The sequence below is a fragment of the Amphiura filiformis genome, chromosome 16 (assembly GCF_039555335.1).
Source record: "Amphiura filiformis chromosome 16, Afil_fr2py, whole genome shotgun sequence".
NCBI lineage: Eukaryota > Metazoa > Echinodermata > Ophiuroidea > Amphilepidida > Amphiuridae > Amphiura > Amphiura filiformis.
Genome location: NC_092643.1, coordinates 49,058,066 through 49,075,553, shown reverse-complemented (window position 1 = coordinate 49,075,553; position 17,488 = coordinate 49,058,066). Strand labels below are relative to the sequence as shown.

General features: G+C 36.8%; 1 protein-coding gene across 1 annotated transcript; it reads right to left on the bottom strand.

Moving 5' to 3' along the window:
• Positions 1-1,439: 1,439 nt before the first annotated feature.
• LOC140136120 (cilia- and flagella-associated protein 20) lies at positions 1,440-9,866 on the bottom strand. The gene is made up of 5 exons (XM_072157826.1): positions 9,681-9,866; positions 8,224-8,303; positions 6,318-6,552; positions 5,428-5,493; positions 1,440-4,753 (listed from the first exon to the last, which is right to left on the bottom strand). The coding sequence occupies exons 1-5, from the start codon at positions 9,762-9,764 to the stop codon at positions 4,625-4,627; spliced, it is 594 nt and encodes a 197-aa protein (XP_072013927.1). The 5' UTR covers positions 9,765-9,866; the 3' UTR covers positions 1,440-4,624.
• Between the last annotated feature and the right edge of the window lie 7,622 nt (positions 9,867-17,488).

Sequence of the window (17,488 nt, the reverse complement as noted above, 5' to 3'; positions counted from 1 at the left end):
CTTCACTTGTGCACTTGCGTAATATTTGTTTGTGTGTATTGTATACCATGACTGCTATAACATTAGACCTAGCTTGAATCACCGTTTATCAGTGGGAGCTGGTAGCCTAATGGATAAGGCATCCGTCTAGAGATTGGAAGGTTGTGGGTTCGATTCCCATGCCGGCACATTCCCTTGCTTTTTTTTTTCAAGTTGGGTTGTGTGCCGGTCGGGATTTGTGTTTATTTGTTGTCATGTTTAATTGTAACACTTTGGGTTGGTAAACTGTCCATTCTTTCTTATTCAACATTGGTCTTAGCCAGCTGTAAATTCAAATTATTGTCCAAAATCTGCCACAATGTTTGGTTATTTTGGCCAGTCAATAGCGCTTGGGTCTAGCGTTTGTCGCCCCGGGGTTTGTCGTAGAGTGAGTTATTTCGCACACATTTGAAGTAACCTATATCTATACCTGAAGTCCACACTAAGCAGTTCATAGCTTTATTGTATCGTTAGCATGGCCAGGAAGAGATCTGCTAGTTATCCATATTCCTTCCTTATTTCAGTCAACGGTCAAGACCCAAAACCCTTGCATTTAATGTAAATGCGCATCAAATTTGCTCTGACTACATTCTACAGAAATAAAGCAGAATCTCAACCCCCTCAGTAATGACACTGTCAACCTGGAGAGATGTTGGAACAGCACATGAAAACAAACCAAGCAATTTGTGTGTCACTTACAGAATCTGATAAGAAATATGCATTTGTATCGCTCCATAGTGTTTCAATCGGAATTTGATTTAAACGGGTGCCTTTTCAAATTAATTCAAAAATTTGTTTAATTTTTCAAATTTGCTAAATGTTCTTTATTTTTCAGCAAGGTTCTTCAGTGGTGTATCGATTTGGTGCCGTTTATAGCATAACGCAGAAGTGGGGTTCTGAATGGCAAATTGAATCATGTCATTCACCAATTTAAGCTGTGTAGCAACGCGCAACAGAGCTTTTAACACAGTAATTAGAAAGAGCAGTCAGACACAGCTGAAGGACCTTGGTGAATAGTATAGTTTTGGCAAATTCGGCTGCATTATTTTGAAAGTCCCAAGTCAAATTTGGGTGTTGTTTGTGGCGACCACATCAGCAATGTTATGTTGAAGCCAATGGCCTCTTTTTTTTAAATAGCTGGAAATGATGTTGTAAATGGAACTATAATGTTTTTGCTAAATACTTTGGGAAGGAATGTCAAAGCAGTTTTCCATATTTAAGATTACATAGTGTTTAAAACAAAATCTGTCCACAATTTTGATGCAGGTAGTTATGTTCAAATTTTTTTTCTGAAAAAAAAAAATTGCAGTGCAATCATGAAAAGCATTGATGTCACTACGGAACTTGGGCCAAAGAATACAAATGTGAGCTCCCCTAGTCTTTCCTAACTGGAATCAATAAATAACAAATTACACAATATCTACAAGAAAATTTAATATTATTATTAATAATATGCAACATAATACAAAATTAATGTGTGAACGAACATAATAATAACATATACACATCCAGGAAAAGGCCCTGGTACCAACCGAAAAACATGTACAGAATCTACGAGAAAAAGGTATGAATTGTCAAGTCTATTCTATGGAAAAATCTATATCGGTGGTACGAGAAACCTATCCTGATTCAGCACATGGTAGTGTTTAGACTTAAGTTTTCCTTAAAATTACCAAACCCCCATTTCATATTATCTTTCATTATATACATGGTAAATTAAAATAGGGATATCCTCATTAAGTTTTTACGTTAAGATTCATAACAAATTTTCAAATCCCAATCTAGTACATTATGTGTACATCCATATCAAAAGGAAGTCCGCTGCTAAATATATCTCTTTTTACATAAAAACTAGTAATAAATAACCAGACTCATCTCAAGTGGACGAGTCCTTTCAAATCATCAAGTCACATGGTTTAGGAATACAGAGAATATTTCTAAAATGTTTGACTTGGGGGTGAATTGAAGTGACCTCCACTTGAGATGAATCTGGTATTTATCCTAGATGTAGCTATTGTGTAAAATTACACACATGTAGCAGATGGTAAGTGCATTCTTTTGCCAAGGATGTACAGCTCGGATACAATGTGCCTTGAATACAAAACTGGCTATTTCATGGACTTCAAAAGTACCCCATGATTAAATGCACACAGTAGTTTAGGCCTGTAATCTGTACATTTCAATAAGCTTATTAAGTTGCTACATAACATTTGTATGACCAAGAGAAACTACACAGTTGACGATCATAGATGGTATCTAAATATCACATCTTGGATGTCATTGTTGTAAAAGCACTGAAGAATTGTTAACTATAGGCAAAATAACTAATTGTCGACCATGAGAGGATGTACCTTCTGTGTCAGCATAATTTTCATGACCGAATCTTGACCTTGCCTAGCAACGACCATGTGATTGGTCAATTGTCAAAAGCTGTGTGCGCCGTAAGCGCCGGTCTTTGCGTAATACGCTCGACGCAAATAACTGTGCGTACCCAAGTTGGCTCTCATGATCGAGAATTGGATATTTTGCCTATAATACGCATACCTGCATTTGCACTTATTAGGAAAGTCATAGCAGAAAGAAATGTAGATGTTGCTTCATATCAGAATACATTTAATGAGGTACCATAACTACATAGTAACTTAGTTTACAAGGCTTAGTTTCAGCCGACCTAAACAATGGTTCCTGCCCAATTACAAACAACTAAAATGCCAAGAACAGAAACAAATATAATAAATTATTTTAAATACCCATTTTGTCTCATCAAGAATACATAAATCCAATTTCATTAAAAAAATTTTCAAAGCTTTGACCAAATTATGAGTAAAACTTGAGGTTGACTGCAAAATACAAGCTGTTAGCCAAGTCAAAAAAATTGATGATCACGCAAAATGCATACATGTCACATGTCTTGCATCTTTGCCAAAATCAAATACCGTATCACTAGTATTATTAACTGCTGACAGGTGTATTTACTGCTGATGGGGTCCCAGGTTCAAATCTCAGTCAAGGATGAATATTTCTTCCTTGTCCTACTAGAGTTATGGGCAGTATTATATACTGAAGGATTTGGAAAAAACAAAAAAACATTTTGCACCCAATTAAATATTCCGAAGACACCTCTCACATTTTTAGCAATTTTCATAATAAATAATTTTCTGATTTGTCTTCACTACTACAGTACATGGATCATGTGTTAATGTAAAAACAAATTCCTGATCAATATTAGTTCCCAGATTAATTTGTTTGTTTGCATGAATGTCATTCCCTGTAGTTTTCTTATCCAATATTTAAAGATTGAACACCAAATCCTGACCAACAAAAGGCAAAGATTTGATGTTTCACCCCAGCATGCCATCTATGGTTTATTCCAGTTGAAATCCATACACCCCCTAAGGAAAACATGACATTAATCTCCCACACAGGGGGTGTAGATTTCAAATACAGTTGTCCATTCAGGTAAATTCATTTAAAATTCACACCCTCTGTGCGGGAGATTAAGGTCATATCTTCCATAGATGTATGGATTTCAACTGGAAGAGTCCAATCTATACTGTAAAGGGGGTACTACACCCCTGGCCAATTTTGTGCCTATTTTTGCATTTTTCTCAAAAATGATAGCGCATCAACAACTCAAGGCAAGTAGTTATTGATTTATTGATCAAATAGTGGTTTCCCTCATTTTTGACTGTAACTCCACAACTGTTGTCTGTGCTGAAATAAAATTTTCAGTGCAATAGTTGTAGTCCTTGCCCCTATAATATACATATCTTACTTGTCATCAATGCACTATAATTTTTGAGAAAAATGCAAAAATAGGCACAAAATTGGGCAGGGGTGTAGTACCCCCTTCACAGGTGCGGGTTACACTGTCAATCTCTAAACACAACCATTATAAAACTCATACCATAATACCATGAGTTTTATATACTTCTATCAACAGGGGAAAATTATTTGGTTTTTGTTATTGCGCAGTGCGCACATCAATACTCTCGCAAATTGACAACGGTATGTCAGTCATGCAACATGCACTTTGATTAGGTGCTGCGCCCAGTGCGTATACACCATTGAATACCCAATGTCTTCACCTATAACAAGCTGAACAAAGTAACACCTGAGTTGATATTCAGCTACACTGTAACTTAAACAGCTTCTTTGAGTTTAACAGAAAATGAATGCTACTGAGTAAAAAGGTACATCTATTTAAAACTGTTTAACTTACAGTGAAGCAACCAACTTGTTCCAACATACGTTCAACAAACGGAGGCTTATATTAAAAGCCCGCCTCTAAAATTCAATTACTGATTGCTATTCTCGAGTGAGATGTACTCAAGTTGACGAGTCATTGACGTCAGATTTATTCATCAATTAGTAGATAAAAAAACAATATTTCAAATACATGATGTTGTTACGTGTCAACATGCAAAATGCAAGTCAAGTTGGTATAAAAATGATAACCGTAACAACACTTGTGGCAATTCTATGTCCAACTGTCATTAAAAGAAGTCAAGTGACCCAACTCCTGAAAAGTCTTCAATAATCTCGTCAAATGTCACTGACTTGTAGAAATATGGTTCATATATTTGTATATACACAGAAAAGTCTATCATTGTTGGTACTGGGCTACACCTCTGTTCTGTACTGGCAAGTACAATTTGAATTCTGCGGGGAGTTCATCTTCTGAGTAGAGTCTGTCACTGAAGTATACCCGTCGGATTCTGCAGTTGGCATGGATCTGTCAAGGTTACAAAGAGGAAACAACATTGATAATTAAAATGAAATATGTAAAAGGTTAAAATCATTTGGATGAGCAAGGTAATTTAAAACAGTATGTATGTCTCATGGTGGAGGCATAAAATTTTGTCCTCTAAAATATTTTTACAGTATTAGGGTGGTTTTATCGGCTATGGTGACAGAATTCCTTGAAAATTATATAGGATGTGTGTGGACTGAAGGGAAAATCTTATGATTTGTTCCAAAAAAAGCATTTTTAACAGGAAGTATGTACACATTGCTTTAGTTTAGCAGCTGTACTATACTCCTAATCGGTATATGCATTTTGTACAGGGTGCCATGGGCCTGATAGAACTAGAAGAATATGTGTACCCTAAAGATTCGCCTAATGGCGCTATGGGTTCACTTGACATGATATTTAATGCACAACCTAAAAGTGCCCTCCCATAAAATTCCCACCAGCAAATAAGGGCACAGATCCTTAATTCTTGCTGGGGATTTCAGAGGAGGGAACTCTCTATTTGCACATGAAATTTACCCCAAGGCAAAGGAGGCCAAGTGCACCATTAGGCAAATCTTTACGGTATCATCCAAGAAGTTCGGCCGCTGGAAATAACCTTTTTTTAAAGTTGTTGGAAGTTCAATTGATGGCTAGGATAACATGCTACTACTCACCTGTACGTTGATAGTCTCAATGTAGTTGGTACCGTAAGCACGCCTTGTGAAATCTGATAAGTTGAACTGCACACAGAAGGATAGAAAAACAATTTGCACAATTATTATCTATAAAGAATATCAAAATATTAGAAGACTGAATGAAGCATGTACATTGTACAACAGAAATAAACAGAAATAAAACAAATGTTTCCAACTGCCCACCTACATGTACATGTTTGACAAAATATCCACTATTTTGAATAACATTCAAATCCCTGATGGTGCTCCTGTAGAAAGGAGGGATTTACGACTATTCTAAAACTACTACTGAAAGCGACGCCCACAGAATTGCGTGGAACATGATATTTACGCAATTTCATTTAAACAATGAACTGGATGGAAGTTTGAGTCAAAAACCCCTTAAAAGGTTTAGTCCATGTAATTTAACGATTGTCACTGACATTATGATGCAAGTTGTAGGCTTACTCATATGATATGGCATGGAAATTTAAAATTGCATTTTTGTCAATTTTTCATTGAAAAATTGGAGGGGGCCAGGCCTTATAATATATTAAGTATGCCTGGACCAGGAGCTAAAATGAGCTCCTGGTCCCAAAGATGGCTCCTGGTCCTATAGTTTGTAGTGTAAAATATTGGACACACCAGGAGCCAAAACTGGGCAACCATGGGGTAAAAAAAGCCTGGGTGCCTGCTTAATATAAGCCTTGGAGGGGGCATTTATTAGAAGGGGGGGGGCATTTAACACAAACAATAAAATGGAATTTTTAAGCTTATCGCAGGTTCTTGCTTTTTTTTGTGTAGAAAATGACATGTTTTTTGCTGCCATAAATCACACATTTATAAGTCTAACCCTGCACAATCAGATTCATAAAAGCTTGTTGACTCACCTGAATTTGATTCCATCCGTCATCCAATCTCATAGGCATTGTGCAGATAAACGGTTTTACTCTCGTTGTGCTCTGATAGTTACTCGCCCTGAATCTCCTCCTTACGTTCTTATCGTCAAGCACCGTCACTTCAAATGTGAAATATTTCTTCATGTTCTTGATGATCATAACTAGGAAGGGTAATTTGATTCCTAGTTTGTTGTTCTTCTGATCTGGACATTTGATGTATGTTGTACTGTTGATTGAAAACAAAAATAGTAAAAGTTGGTAAATAATAACATTCTCGCTGTATCCATCACATTTGTGATACGATCAAGCAAAATGAGTCTAATGCCGATCAAAATCAAAATTTGGTTATCAATTTCGTTAAATGAGTCATTCTTAGCGCTTTATTTTGCTCAAAACCCCATCACAATATATAGACTTACGGTTCCAGAAATATGGCCAGTTTAGTGTGGCTCAGAACAATATAAAAATACAAAGGAAGTTGAATTACTATTATTGGCTAGATATCTCAAAATCAATATTCCCGACATCCGACTCATTTTGCTCGATCACATCACATTTCACAATCAAACAGTAAAGCATGTATAATGTACATACTGCTGAATTTGAAGCTTGCCTACATTGTATTTTGCAGTAATGAAAATCAGGACTGGACAGCATAGCCAAAATTCAAGAAATCTCAAAATAGCACTTATCAGGGGTGTGATTAGCTTTTCAGGAAAAATCCTGAAACTAATAAAAAATCCTGAAAAATAGGATAAATCACACCCCTGACTTATTCAATCTCAAAATTTCAATAATCACTTGAATGAACACAGCTTTCAACAGCCGTATGCAATACAACCACGATCGTAGATTGTGTATTTAAAACTACAACATGAATGCATGACCTTGGATACCATTACCATTAAATACGAACCAATCACAAGTTGATGGAATATTGAATTCACTTCCACAAAACGCACACGCTTATATATATAGCGCGCAGTGTATCGAAAAAATCACCACACTATGTTAGTCTGTGTTCATTCAAATAGAAATGAACCAAAATTATACACAAGATTACTCTACTCTAAAATGTACTATATCACATGTCACAGTCTGGAAATTTCGGCAACATAGGCCTACAGTTTAAGGCACATGAAAAAGTCAAAGGTTAAGGTATTTGTGAGAGAGTGTTGAGGCGCACATGTTTGCCGGGGTGTGATGATGTTCGTTGGGTATGAGTGTTATTTTAGTGAGGCAATGGGCTGTGACATGTGGTCAAGGAAGCTGTTCCATGTTAGTGCATTTTGCGGTTGTGTCAGTTGGGCAACTGCTTGGTTACAACATGTGTTAAGACTAAAGTACATGTAGAGTATTGAAGTAATCCTGTGAGGATGTGTGTAATCTTGCTCCATTTTGATGGACAGGACTTTTAAGATACTATAGCCAAAATAATTAATTCTCGATCATGATTCATGAGAGCCAACTTGGGTACGCACGGCTATTTGCGCTGAATGTACTACGCAAATACCGGCGCTTACAGCGCAAACACGGCTTCCAAAAATTGACCAATCACACGGTCGTTGCTAGGCAAGGTCAAGTCATGCAGGTCGCGCGATCGTGTTATTCTATGAAAAGTACGCTGATGCAGAAGGTACATCGTAACATCCTCTCACGATCGAGAATTTGTTGTTTCACGGTTTGTAAACAAATGCAATAATTGTATTGGGAACAATGTGAAAACAGAAACTTTTTAAAGTCAGAAATAAATACGCTTCTGAATTTTTACCCGCAATTTACCGCCATTTTTAATTTACCGGTAAATTAACAACACTGATTTTAAACCTGTAAAAACTCAACAAAATTGCAAATAAATCAAGAAAACTTGTCAACAACAAAAAATCCACTCACTCACCTAACATTAGTTCCACAAATTTCTATAACTAGTGACTGAATATCATTGTCTGTAATTCTCTTGATGTGACCATTCCGCACCTGTAAAAAGAATGGGGAAAAAAAGTTTTTAACATGCATTCATTCAGATCTGTGTGACATCGTGATTCTTGGTGAAGCATGTGGTTTTAATCATCTCTGGTCATGCTGGATTGCTGGTGTTGGCCTCAAGTTACTTGAGAACTCTATTTTTTGCATTCTGTTAAATGTTGAAATTTGGATGAAAGTTATTTTGATGAGTCAATTGTATCTTTTGCCAATTTTGAACAGAACAGTCAATATCGGTCTCCCATCCAGCATCTGGCCACGACCAACTAACAACTCTGACTTATTGTTCATTAGTACCCATCATGCAATAGCTGAAATCATGCACAATAATGGTGACGCTTGTGGTGAAATCTTGGAAGTACAAGTACTGCCGATTGCCCTTACAAATATGGCAAGTGTACATTTACATTACGCAAATGGATTCATACATACACATACTGATTTTTATAACATTTCGGATATATATAAAAAGCTGTTTTTGAAAAAGTCTAGCCACAAATTTGCTCAGCGACTGCTCAAGTTCACAATTGTGGAGGCTAGACATGCTAGAGGCATGCCATAGCATCCGAAATCGTCGAAGCATGAAACAAGTCATGACCATGTAAAGTATAGAAGTTCAGTCAGAACGAGCGATTGCATTGTAATGTTATAGCACTGATCAAAACAGGCAACATTACTCCAAAAAGGAAGTTGACTCAACAACGCTGATCGACCAAAAAACAATGGTGCTCAATTATCATGCGTAACCATTCACTCGGTCGGACATCCGGGAACATTGTCCCCTTCGCACAAGCGCGCGCATAGCAACCAGCTCGAGAAAGGGAAACTGCACCACAAGCGCACTCTGGTTTTACAAGCCTATTTCCCCGGCTTTGCCTTTGTGACGTCAGCCCGACCATGTCGACCAAGAGAATTGTGTGCAAATTCATAGTAAGCCATGTAATACTAAGAGACGGACTAAATCTTTTTTTTTTTAAAGTGAGTAACCATATGCTTTGTCCATGTTGTCCATGGCATGAGCGTGTCTGTCATGATGTTGGACCAGGCTCTAGTCATGTGAGGCTCTGCCTCTGGAAATCCAAGATCTTCAAATTCAAGTCCAGTTGCAGTTGTCAAGGAAACAGAAGGTGACATTTCTTACTTAACAACAATTTCACTTCAAAATTGTTGCATATTATGTTACTCGAACCTCCTTACATACCTCTTGTTGGATATAAATTCACATAAAACGATCAATTAAACCTGTAACCAAGATATTTCTACCGTGTTACCAAGCAAAGTACAAGTGTCAACATGTGCGTATACTGTATAGCATACACATGCACGATCAAGATACGATGTCAACAATGCAAGAAAAGGCTGAAAACTCACCTTTTTGTCCCATATTTGCAGCGGTTTACTACCTATTGAATATAATATTGATAAAAATCCACTTTGAAATGTATTTTTGAACATTTTGCTGAGTTAATGTGCTAAAAAAGAAGAAAATTATTGCCCGTTGCCGTAACGTCGTCCTGCTCTCAGATTATCGTGTCGCTAAGTGAGTCTGCTCTGTGTACGAAATTTCTTCACTGGTCGCTTAGCAGACCTAATTACATAAATCACTCCGCCGCGCGCTAATATAAAAATAATCTTATGAAAACTTATTTAAATTTCTCTTCAAAAATAGGCCTATATATGGGAAAAATAGGCCTATATATGGGAAAAAACCGGAAAATCACAATTGTTTGATGTTGAAGATGAATGATAAATTATACAACGTTTAGATTAAATTTATTGCTATTATTAAATAGTACTTTTCAGTCAGATGAAATTTATTTTTGAAAACCCACATTGCCCACATGAGGGACCGTTCAACACTTGTAAAGAGGGGACCTGATTAGGCCGTATAAAATTAATGTTTTGGTTCTCGTCCAGAGGATTTTCATGAATTGATGAGGGAGGGAGGTGTGTTTTTTTTTTTTTTTTTTTTTTTCAATGTAAAATTAGCATTGTCAGTAGTTTTCGGTCTTCTCCAACAGTGCTCGAGGAAACGATGAGGCCCTTTTTTTTTTTTTTTAAATGTTAGATTCTGAAGGATAAACCCCCTAGAGTACCACAAAAAGACTTGGAAGTGATGCTTGTTCTCTAATAAACTTATTTATATGTATGAAGATTTCATAAATCATTCCAAAGTCTAAAAAATTGAAAAATCTAAAAAAAAAAAAAAAAAATCTGACAAATCCCAGAAATTGAGGAGGGAGGGACGAGAACCAAAATATTAATTTTACACGGCCTTAAAAAAGAAGGGGGTGCTGAGAATTCATAGGGAGGCCTTTAAAAAATCACCTCAATTTTTCTCTTAGAACATGAGTTTACACTATTTTCTATGGGGTTGACGTACATTTTTCATGGCCGAAAGGGGCGGCGGGGCTAAAAATGATTTTAGGTCCGAGAGGGGTCCGAAAATGTGTGCATTTTTTTTTGCATCAGCCCCCCCCTACAAGTGTTTGTGAACGATCCCTGAAATAGGTCTTTGGGTGCGGTCGAGAATTTCATGACCGTTAGGCCCTACAAAAACTTTCAGGCCAGCTAAATTAGCTACCGTAAAATGGGGTAACTTTGGGCACTTTTCAGAGTTTTTAAACCACTGCTTCCAAACAAAACCAATTAGGCCCTATATTTCTAATTAACTCTTTTTTGTGACATTAGGGTTCCCTTCTACACCTTGAAGTTGAAAAAGATTTTTTAATAATTTTGTAAGGGTGCCCTAGGGGTTCAAAATGACCTGACCAAAGTTACCCCGCCTTTGGGGCAACTTTGGTCACAGTATTACATTCCATGAAGGAAAAAAATCAAAAAAATTGATCTTCGCTGAATATGGGCAAGTTGTTGTTTTTTGTGACATTTGACACCTTGCAAAATTAATCAAACACACATCCTTGCTCACAAATATCGATTTTTATTTTTTCTGAAAAAAAAGAAAAAAATGCTGATTTTTGGTCAAAAATCCCGCTTTTTTTTGTGAAAATTTCAAGGAAATTACACATGAGTGACTATTATTTCTTCCAAACATATTTCTTAACAAATTGACACCAAATATGACTAAAAACAATATTGCTGTAGGCCTACGAAAATATGACCATTTAAAAAAATATATTTGACCGACCAAAGTTACCCCGCTGACCGAAGTTACCCCATTTTACGGTAATTGTCAAAGAAAAAAAAAGAAAAAGAAGGCCTACCATAGGCCTATGTCCCCCCTTTCCATTATTTAGGCCTACTTTACCCCCAAATTTCAGATCCATAGGCCTAGGCCTATATGCCCTACCAACTTTGGCCAAAGAAAAGGCAGGACCGTCGCTCGCTAGACCATTTTCTCATGTCGAGAAATTTACCTTTTGCTGATGGCAACATTTACCACCCCTGGCTCTTCGGATTGAAGACACCCCTCACAACTGTAGGCCTAACCCAAGTTTTTTCGAAAATGTGCAATTTCAATGTAAAAAAAAAATTCAAAGGAGGATGTATCCCCGGCGGCCCTGATTTGGTAAAACGATCTAACTTGAAATTTGGACATTTTGAGATAAATCCATATCATGGGTACCGGGTAATGTGAGGGCGCTCCTTCATTTGGTGACATCATAAAATCACCACCATGCCACAAAATAATGAGATTTTTTATATTTTCTAAGACATTAGATCTGTTTAATAATTTATTTTATTCAAAAAGAAAAACGTCAAGTGTTCAAACTTTAAAGCTCTTTTTCTCGAAACAGAGATTTTAATTTCAAGTTAGATCATTTTACCAAATCAGGGCCGCCGGGGATGTATCGGAGTCCCGATCGGAGTCACCAAGCCAGGGGGCAAAATTTCCAAATCGTACCACTATAATCTCCTAGTAGGCCTAACTTGAGAACATGATCGGGACACCATAGATACGCGAGAAGCGCAAGAAAAAATTGCAATTTAAATGCTAATGAAGAAAATTGAGGATTTATGGTTCTAAACAAAACAAGAGTCAATAGGCTTTTATTTATTTCATCATCATGAACATTTAAAGTATAATGATTGCAGGAAATTATTATCATAATCATAATAATATAAAATGAGCAATGTAGGCCTACTATATTAATAATGTTTCAAGTCTATCACAACCAGGGCGTCACTAGACCACTTTTTTGGATGAGAAACAATTTTTGGTGGTATTAAGCTAGGACCGCTCACAAACACTTGTTAGGGGCGCTGATGCAAAAAGTTTTGACCCTCCTAAGAGCCTCGGAGAGCATTTTGGAGAGGGCCTGAAAAAATGACCACAAATTGTCCTGTGAAAATTGAGTTTATATGCTTTTCTTGGGGGTTGACCGATAAATTTCATGTCAAAAAGGGGCCCTGAAATTTAGCTCGCGAAAAATTGGTCAATTTCAGTGCTATGCTAGAATGGGCCAAATTGAGGACAAATAATGCGTCCTAAAATCGGGCCAAAGGAAGATCACATTATTACAACATTTTGTCAATTTTGTTCCGGTATCATTGTTTAAAATGGCTCAGTTTAAACAACCGTGTGCCCCGTGAGCACCATATAATAACTTTAATAGAAAGAATGGAATTAGGCCTATAACTCTGATTTTTGACCAAGTTCAAGTGAAAAACGAATTTCCAAGGGGCCATCTTGATGATCTACTCGTGAAGTCTGCCAAAAGGCCCTAAATGGGAGATGCAAATCACAAACTTTGTCCCAATATTTGTCGACCGTAAGCAGAGGAGGGGAACAATCTGCCCCAGATTCGCCGGAGTGCTGATGAAGCGATGATGATGGGATGCACACATATTTTGTCAATCTTGCAAACTCAAATAGTTCTTTGCCTACTTCATAAAATAAAGAAAACTGATGTGGGCCCGTATCACGAACCCATCACCTAAACGCACATCTTTGTAGGCTCAGCGCTATGACCAACTAATTGCGGTTTATTGTATCCCAGGGGGGGGGGGGCACTTCAATTTGAAATGGATAGGTGTATAGGGCTGGCGTAAACAATATGGGGTCATTGGGTGAGAGAGAGCAAAATGTAAAAATATGGGGTCATTGGGTGAGAACATGACCTTTTTTTAAATGGAAACTATGGGTGAGAACCGAAACAGCGCCACAAAAACCTCAGTCGAAAATCGATTTTCTAGTTCCAAATGGCTTCAATATAATTATTTCTTTATTTTTTCAAAATAAGTAATAAAATCAGTGATAAATGAAAGTTGCTGTTCAAATTGAACTTGTAAGGGTCTTTGGGCGGACAGATCAAATGGAAAAATAGGGGTCTTCGGGTGACAGAGCATGTGTTAAAAAAAAAAAAAATAGGGGTCTTCGGGTGACAGCGATGCTGAAAAAGGGTCTTAACAGCCCTACATACGCGTCACCTCCAAAGTTGGAGGGCCCCTCCCGGATATTGTATTTGTATACGAGTTTTACCCCTCTCTCACATCAGCTCACATCGTCGGTTGCATCACAGTTCACTATTCGAAATTTATAAAAACTTTCTTTTAGAAAATTTGTGTGTAGCAATAATTTATGTTCAACATATTCAAGTTTTGAGCTTTTCAAATCCACCAACTGAAGTTTCCTGTTAATGTTATTTACCTCCTGCAGTGTACAATATACATGACAGTATACAATGCCGAAACAAACAAACAAACAAACAAACAAGAAACAAAACAAACCCATAAAAACAATAACGAACCGACGGTACAAAAACAAAACAAAAACCATTATGACAGATGGGCTATTAAATGGAACCTCATTGTTGTCTAAATTTTCATTATCATGATTATAGGCCTATCATTTTACCGTCATCTTTATCGATTTCATTTGCCATGAGTCATGAGGCGGCCTCTAGGCCTATATTTATGATGTTAGGCCTTCGATATGATTAGCTTGCCGTGTCTACATTATTACTAAATTCTACATTTGTGCAAGTTCCTAGGACAAAAACCGGTTTATGTGGTTTAAAACCATTCCTTAAAATTTAAAGAGATACTGAATATCACAACACCGAAAAAAAGATAAACTTTCTCATCGTTTAAAAGGTTTTTCGTGCCATAAGGCTATCATTTTTTTTGTGTAATTGTTCAGAATGTTTACAATGTATTTACTAGCTTTTACTTGCTAGTTTATTAACCCTAGAACTACGAAGGGGAATGTTTGTACTTATTTTGTATCACTCGATAGAGGATACCCTTACCCATATAGCTCTACATTATTTAATTGGTTCAAATCCGGGGTTCAAATATAACGATATTATGACGTTTAGGCGACGAAAAACAACAACTGTTCTATGGGACCCAAAAAATCACCAAAATCTGTAAATAATTTGCAATTTGAGAAAATTTTTTAAAAAATTGTTCCTGAAATTTCCGAATTTTTTTTTTCGTCGCCTTATATTGGCCTATTGTAAATGGAGGGGGGTGGTGACAACAACCTTTCATAGTCCTTTTACAAAATATGGTTCAGTAGTTTTAAAAAACGGTTTTTTTTGTTTTGTTTTGTCATTTAAGAAAAACATTTGTAATATTTATTGATTCTTGTGATTTGTTAGGCCTATTCTGTTTGTTTGTTGTGAATTGGTTTGTACCCGGGGGTTTGTAATAAATAAGTATTAGGGGGGGGCCTAAATAAAGTTATTCGTGTCATACCAAAATACGATCTATTTTACGTGCGTGTTACAACACAATACTTTCAGTGAGTGAAACGGCCCATTGATAATGCGCATGCGCCGTTTTAGTCCAATAATAAATATCTCTAACACAGCACCGCTTATAGTGACTCGATGCGTACTGCAATAGGTATAAAACAATTTGATGGTCTGTGTAGAGACTATTTTGGATTTCCATGTAGTATTTTTTCTGAGACAAAGAGCCCATTGAAAAGGACACCAACAAAAAGTGTAGACCAAAAGGTCAAAAGTTCGTTACCTTGACGATGACCTACTTAATTAATTGGTAGGCTATGTTTAATTGGTACATGTACGTAGCCCGGGAAAAAAAGCAACCAATTGAATTTAAAAGTAATAATAAAAAAGCAATAAAATTTTAAAAAAAAAAAAAAAAAGAAGAAAAAAAGGGCTGAAAGAAACCAAAGAAGACTTAACCATAAACAAAGCGACTGAACTTTCGAGAGAAAGACCTAGACCTACTTGGTGAAACTTTATTGATGTCACTATTGAAACGGAGAGCCAAAATGCGATTTCAGATTTTTGGCCTGTTTTTTAAGCTTACCTCCTGTGTGTTTGTCTATTGCAGAGATACGAAAATTCAGCTCTTGTCAAATTCATATTTAGAGAAAAGTCACGATGCTCCCATGTTCGTGGTAGTTTTTGCTTGTTATTATGCATCTAAAAATGATTGCATGGCTCTGCACAAGGTATATTTTTGTAAATATTTGGATTTGTTTACCTGTCGATCGTCAGTTTTTGCCGTGGGTTGAAAATACGGCAGAGAAATTTGTCATGTCGTACGTGCGAATTTGGCTTCAAAATTTCACTATTCTGCTAGAAGTTGTACAGAGATCTTATAATATTGTGTAAATAATTTTGTCAGGAACAAAATAAGGTATTACATACCGTCTACGAGTAAATATTGAGGACAAAATTCAGGTTTTTCATGTGTTGTTTCAAAGAATTTTAGATTTGTCATTTTGAAATTCCCCGGCCATCAATCGTCTGAACGTAAACAAGTTTTCCTAAAATTGTAAATTTCCTTAAAAACGACTTTTGTTGATCAAACTTTGGATTATTTAAGATGTAATTGTTTAAGAATGTAGAATTTTAAGATATTTTTGAGTATTTTAATGTTTTACATGGTCAAAAAAGGGGTCATCAGTTTGATTCCTGATTTAAAAACACTAGCAGTTCTAGTTATTAAATTTCGTCATGTTCAAAATCTTTTCGAAAGTGAGCGCCTGACGCGGAGTGACTGCGCGATATCCATAGTAACGGAGCTTACGCTTTGAACGCAGCCGCCAAAAGGTTCCATGAACGCGTTCAGGAGAGTATATAAAGGCCGCGCACGACGCAAATTAATCAGATTGCTTGGTGGACAATAGTCCACCCAAACCTTCACTCAGTTTGAAGGTAAGCACCGCCAACCAAAGCAAAAACGCCCTACTCTGGAGCTCAGATTGAGCTAGGGGCAGCTTGGCTACCACAATAGTGGCACTGGCAACACCCGGGTGGTTATGCACTCCGGTGTTTTGGCCTAGCGCCTATGCCTATTGTGCAAGTGACTTGCCGCACACATGCACAAGTCCAATGGAAAGTTATGCACTGTATTTTGTGTGCATTCATTGTTGCATGGCAAGTTCGTATAGGTGTACAGACATGGATATTATACTCTGTAGTCGGCCTACTAGGCCTTGGCCTAGCCTATGACTATGTCATGTGATGACAGATTCTGTTGATTAAATTGTATTTTTATGCTTCTTGATTATTCAAGCAGATAGTATATTCGGCAGCATTTATTGGTAATTTATTTGGATTTAAAAGAGAGAAATAAGGAAATATCGTCATGATCATCAACAGAGATTGTGTATTTACCTGTATTAACTTGTATTTATGTTGTGATGTGATAAGACAAATATGAAAGCAAATAAACAATACAAGATATAACAAAAGAAGCAAATATAAAACAGAATTGTCAAGTCTCATTTTTACCTGTTACTTCTCCTTTCATGCATCACTGATTCCACATATCTTGGGGAGAATTCTAGTCTTTGATACTACGCTACCACTTGTATGTTTATAAGGCTAGTCTTCTCCACCAGTCGTTTACAAAATTATTAGGGGCAAGCTCGGTCCCGTTACAACTGGTGGCAGCGGTGGGATAATTCAAAATTTTAACAGATTTTGGCTCACGATTTATTTAATGGCAGCGACTGAAGATAGTGTTGATACTTCTCCAACCGATACCAGCTCAGAAAAATTAGCTGGTGATGAATTTAATGTTCATGAAAGTGACGAGTCAGTGAGAAGTAGGCCTAAACATCATAGCAATGACACTCAGTCTGGAGTAAAAATAAAGGCTCAAACTTACGATGGGACCACTTCCTGGTCAGACTATTTGATACAATTCAAAATTGTTGCTGAATGGAATAAATGGAATGATTATACCAAAGCCATTTGTTTAGCAACTAGCCTAAGAGGTGTTGCTCAGAG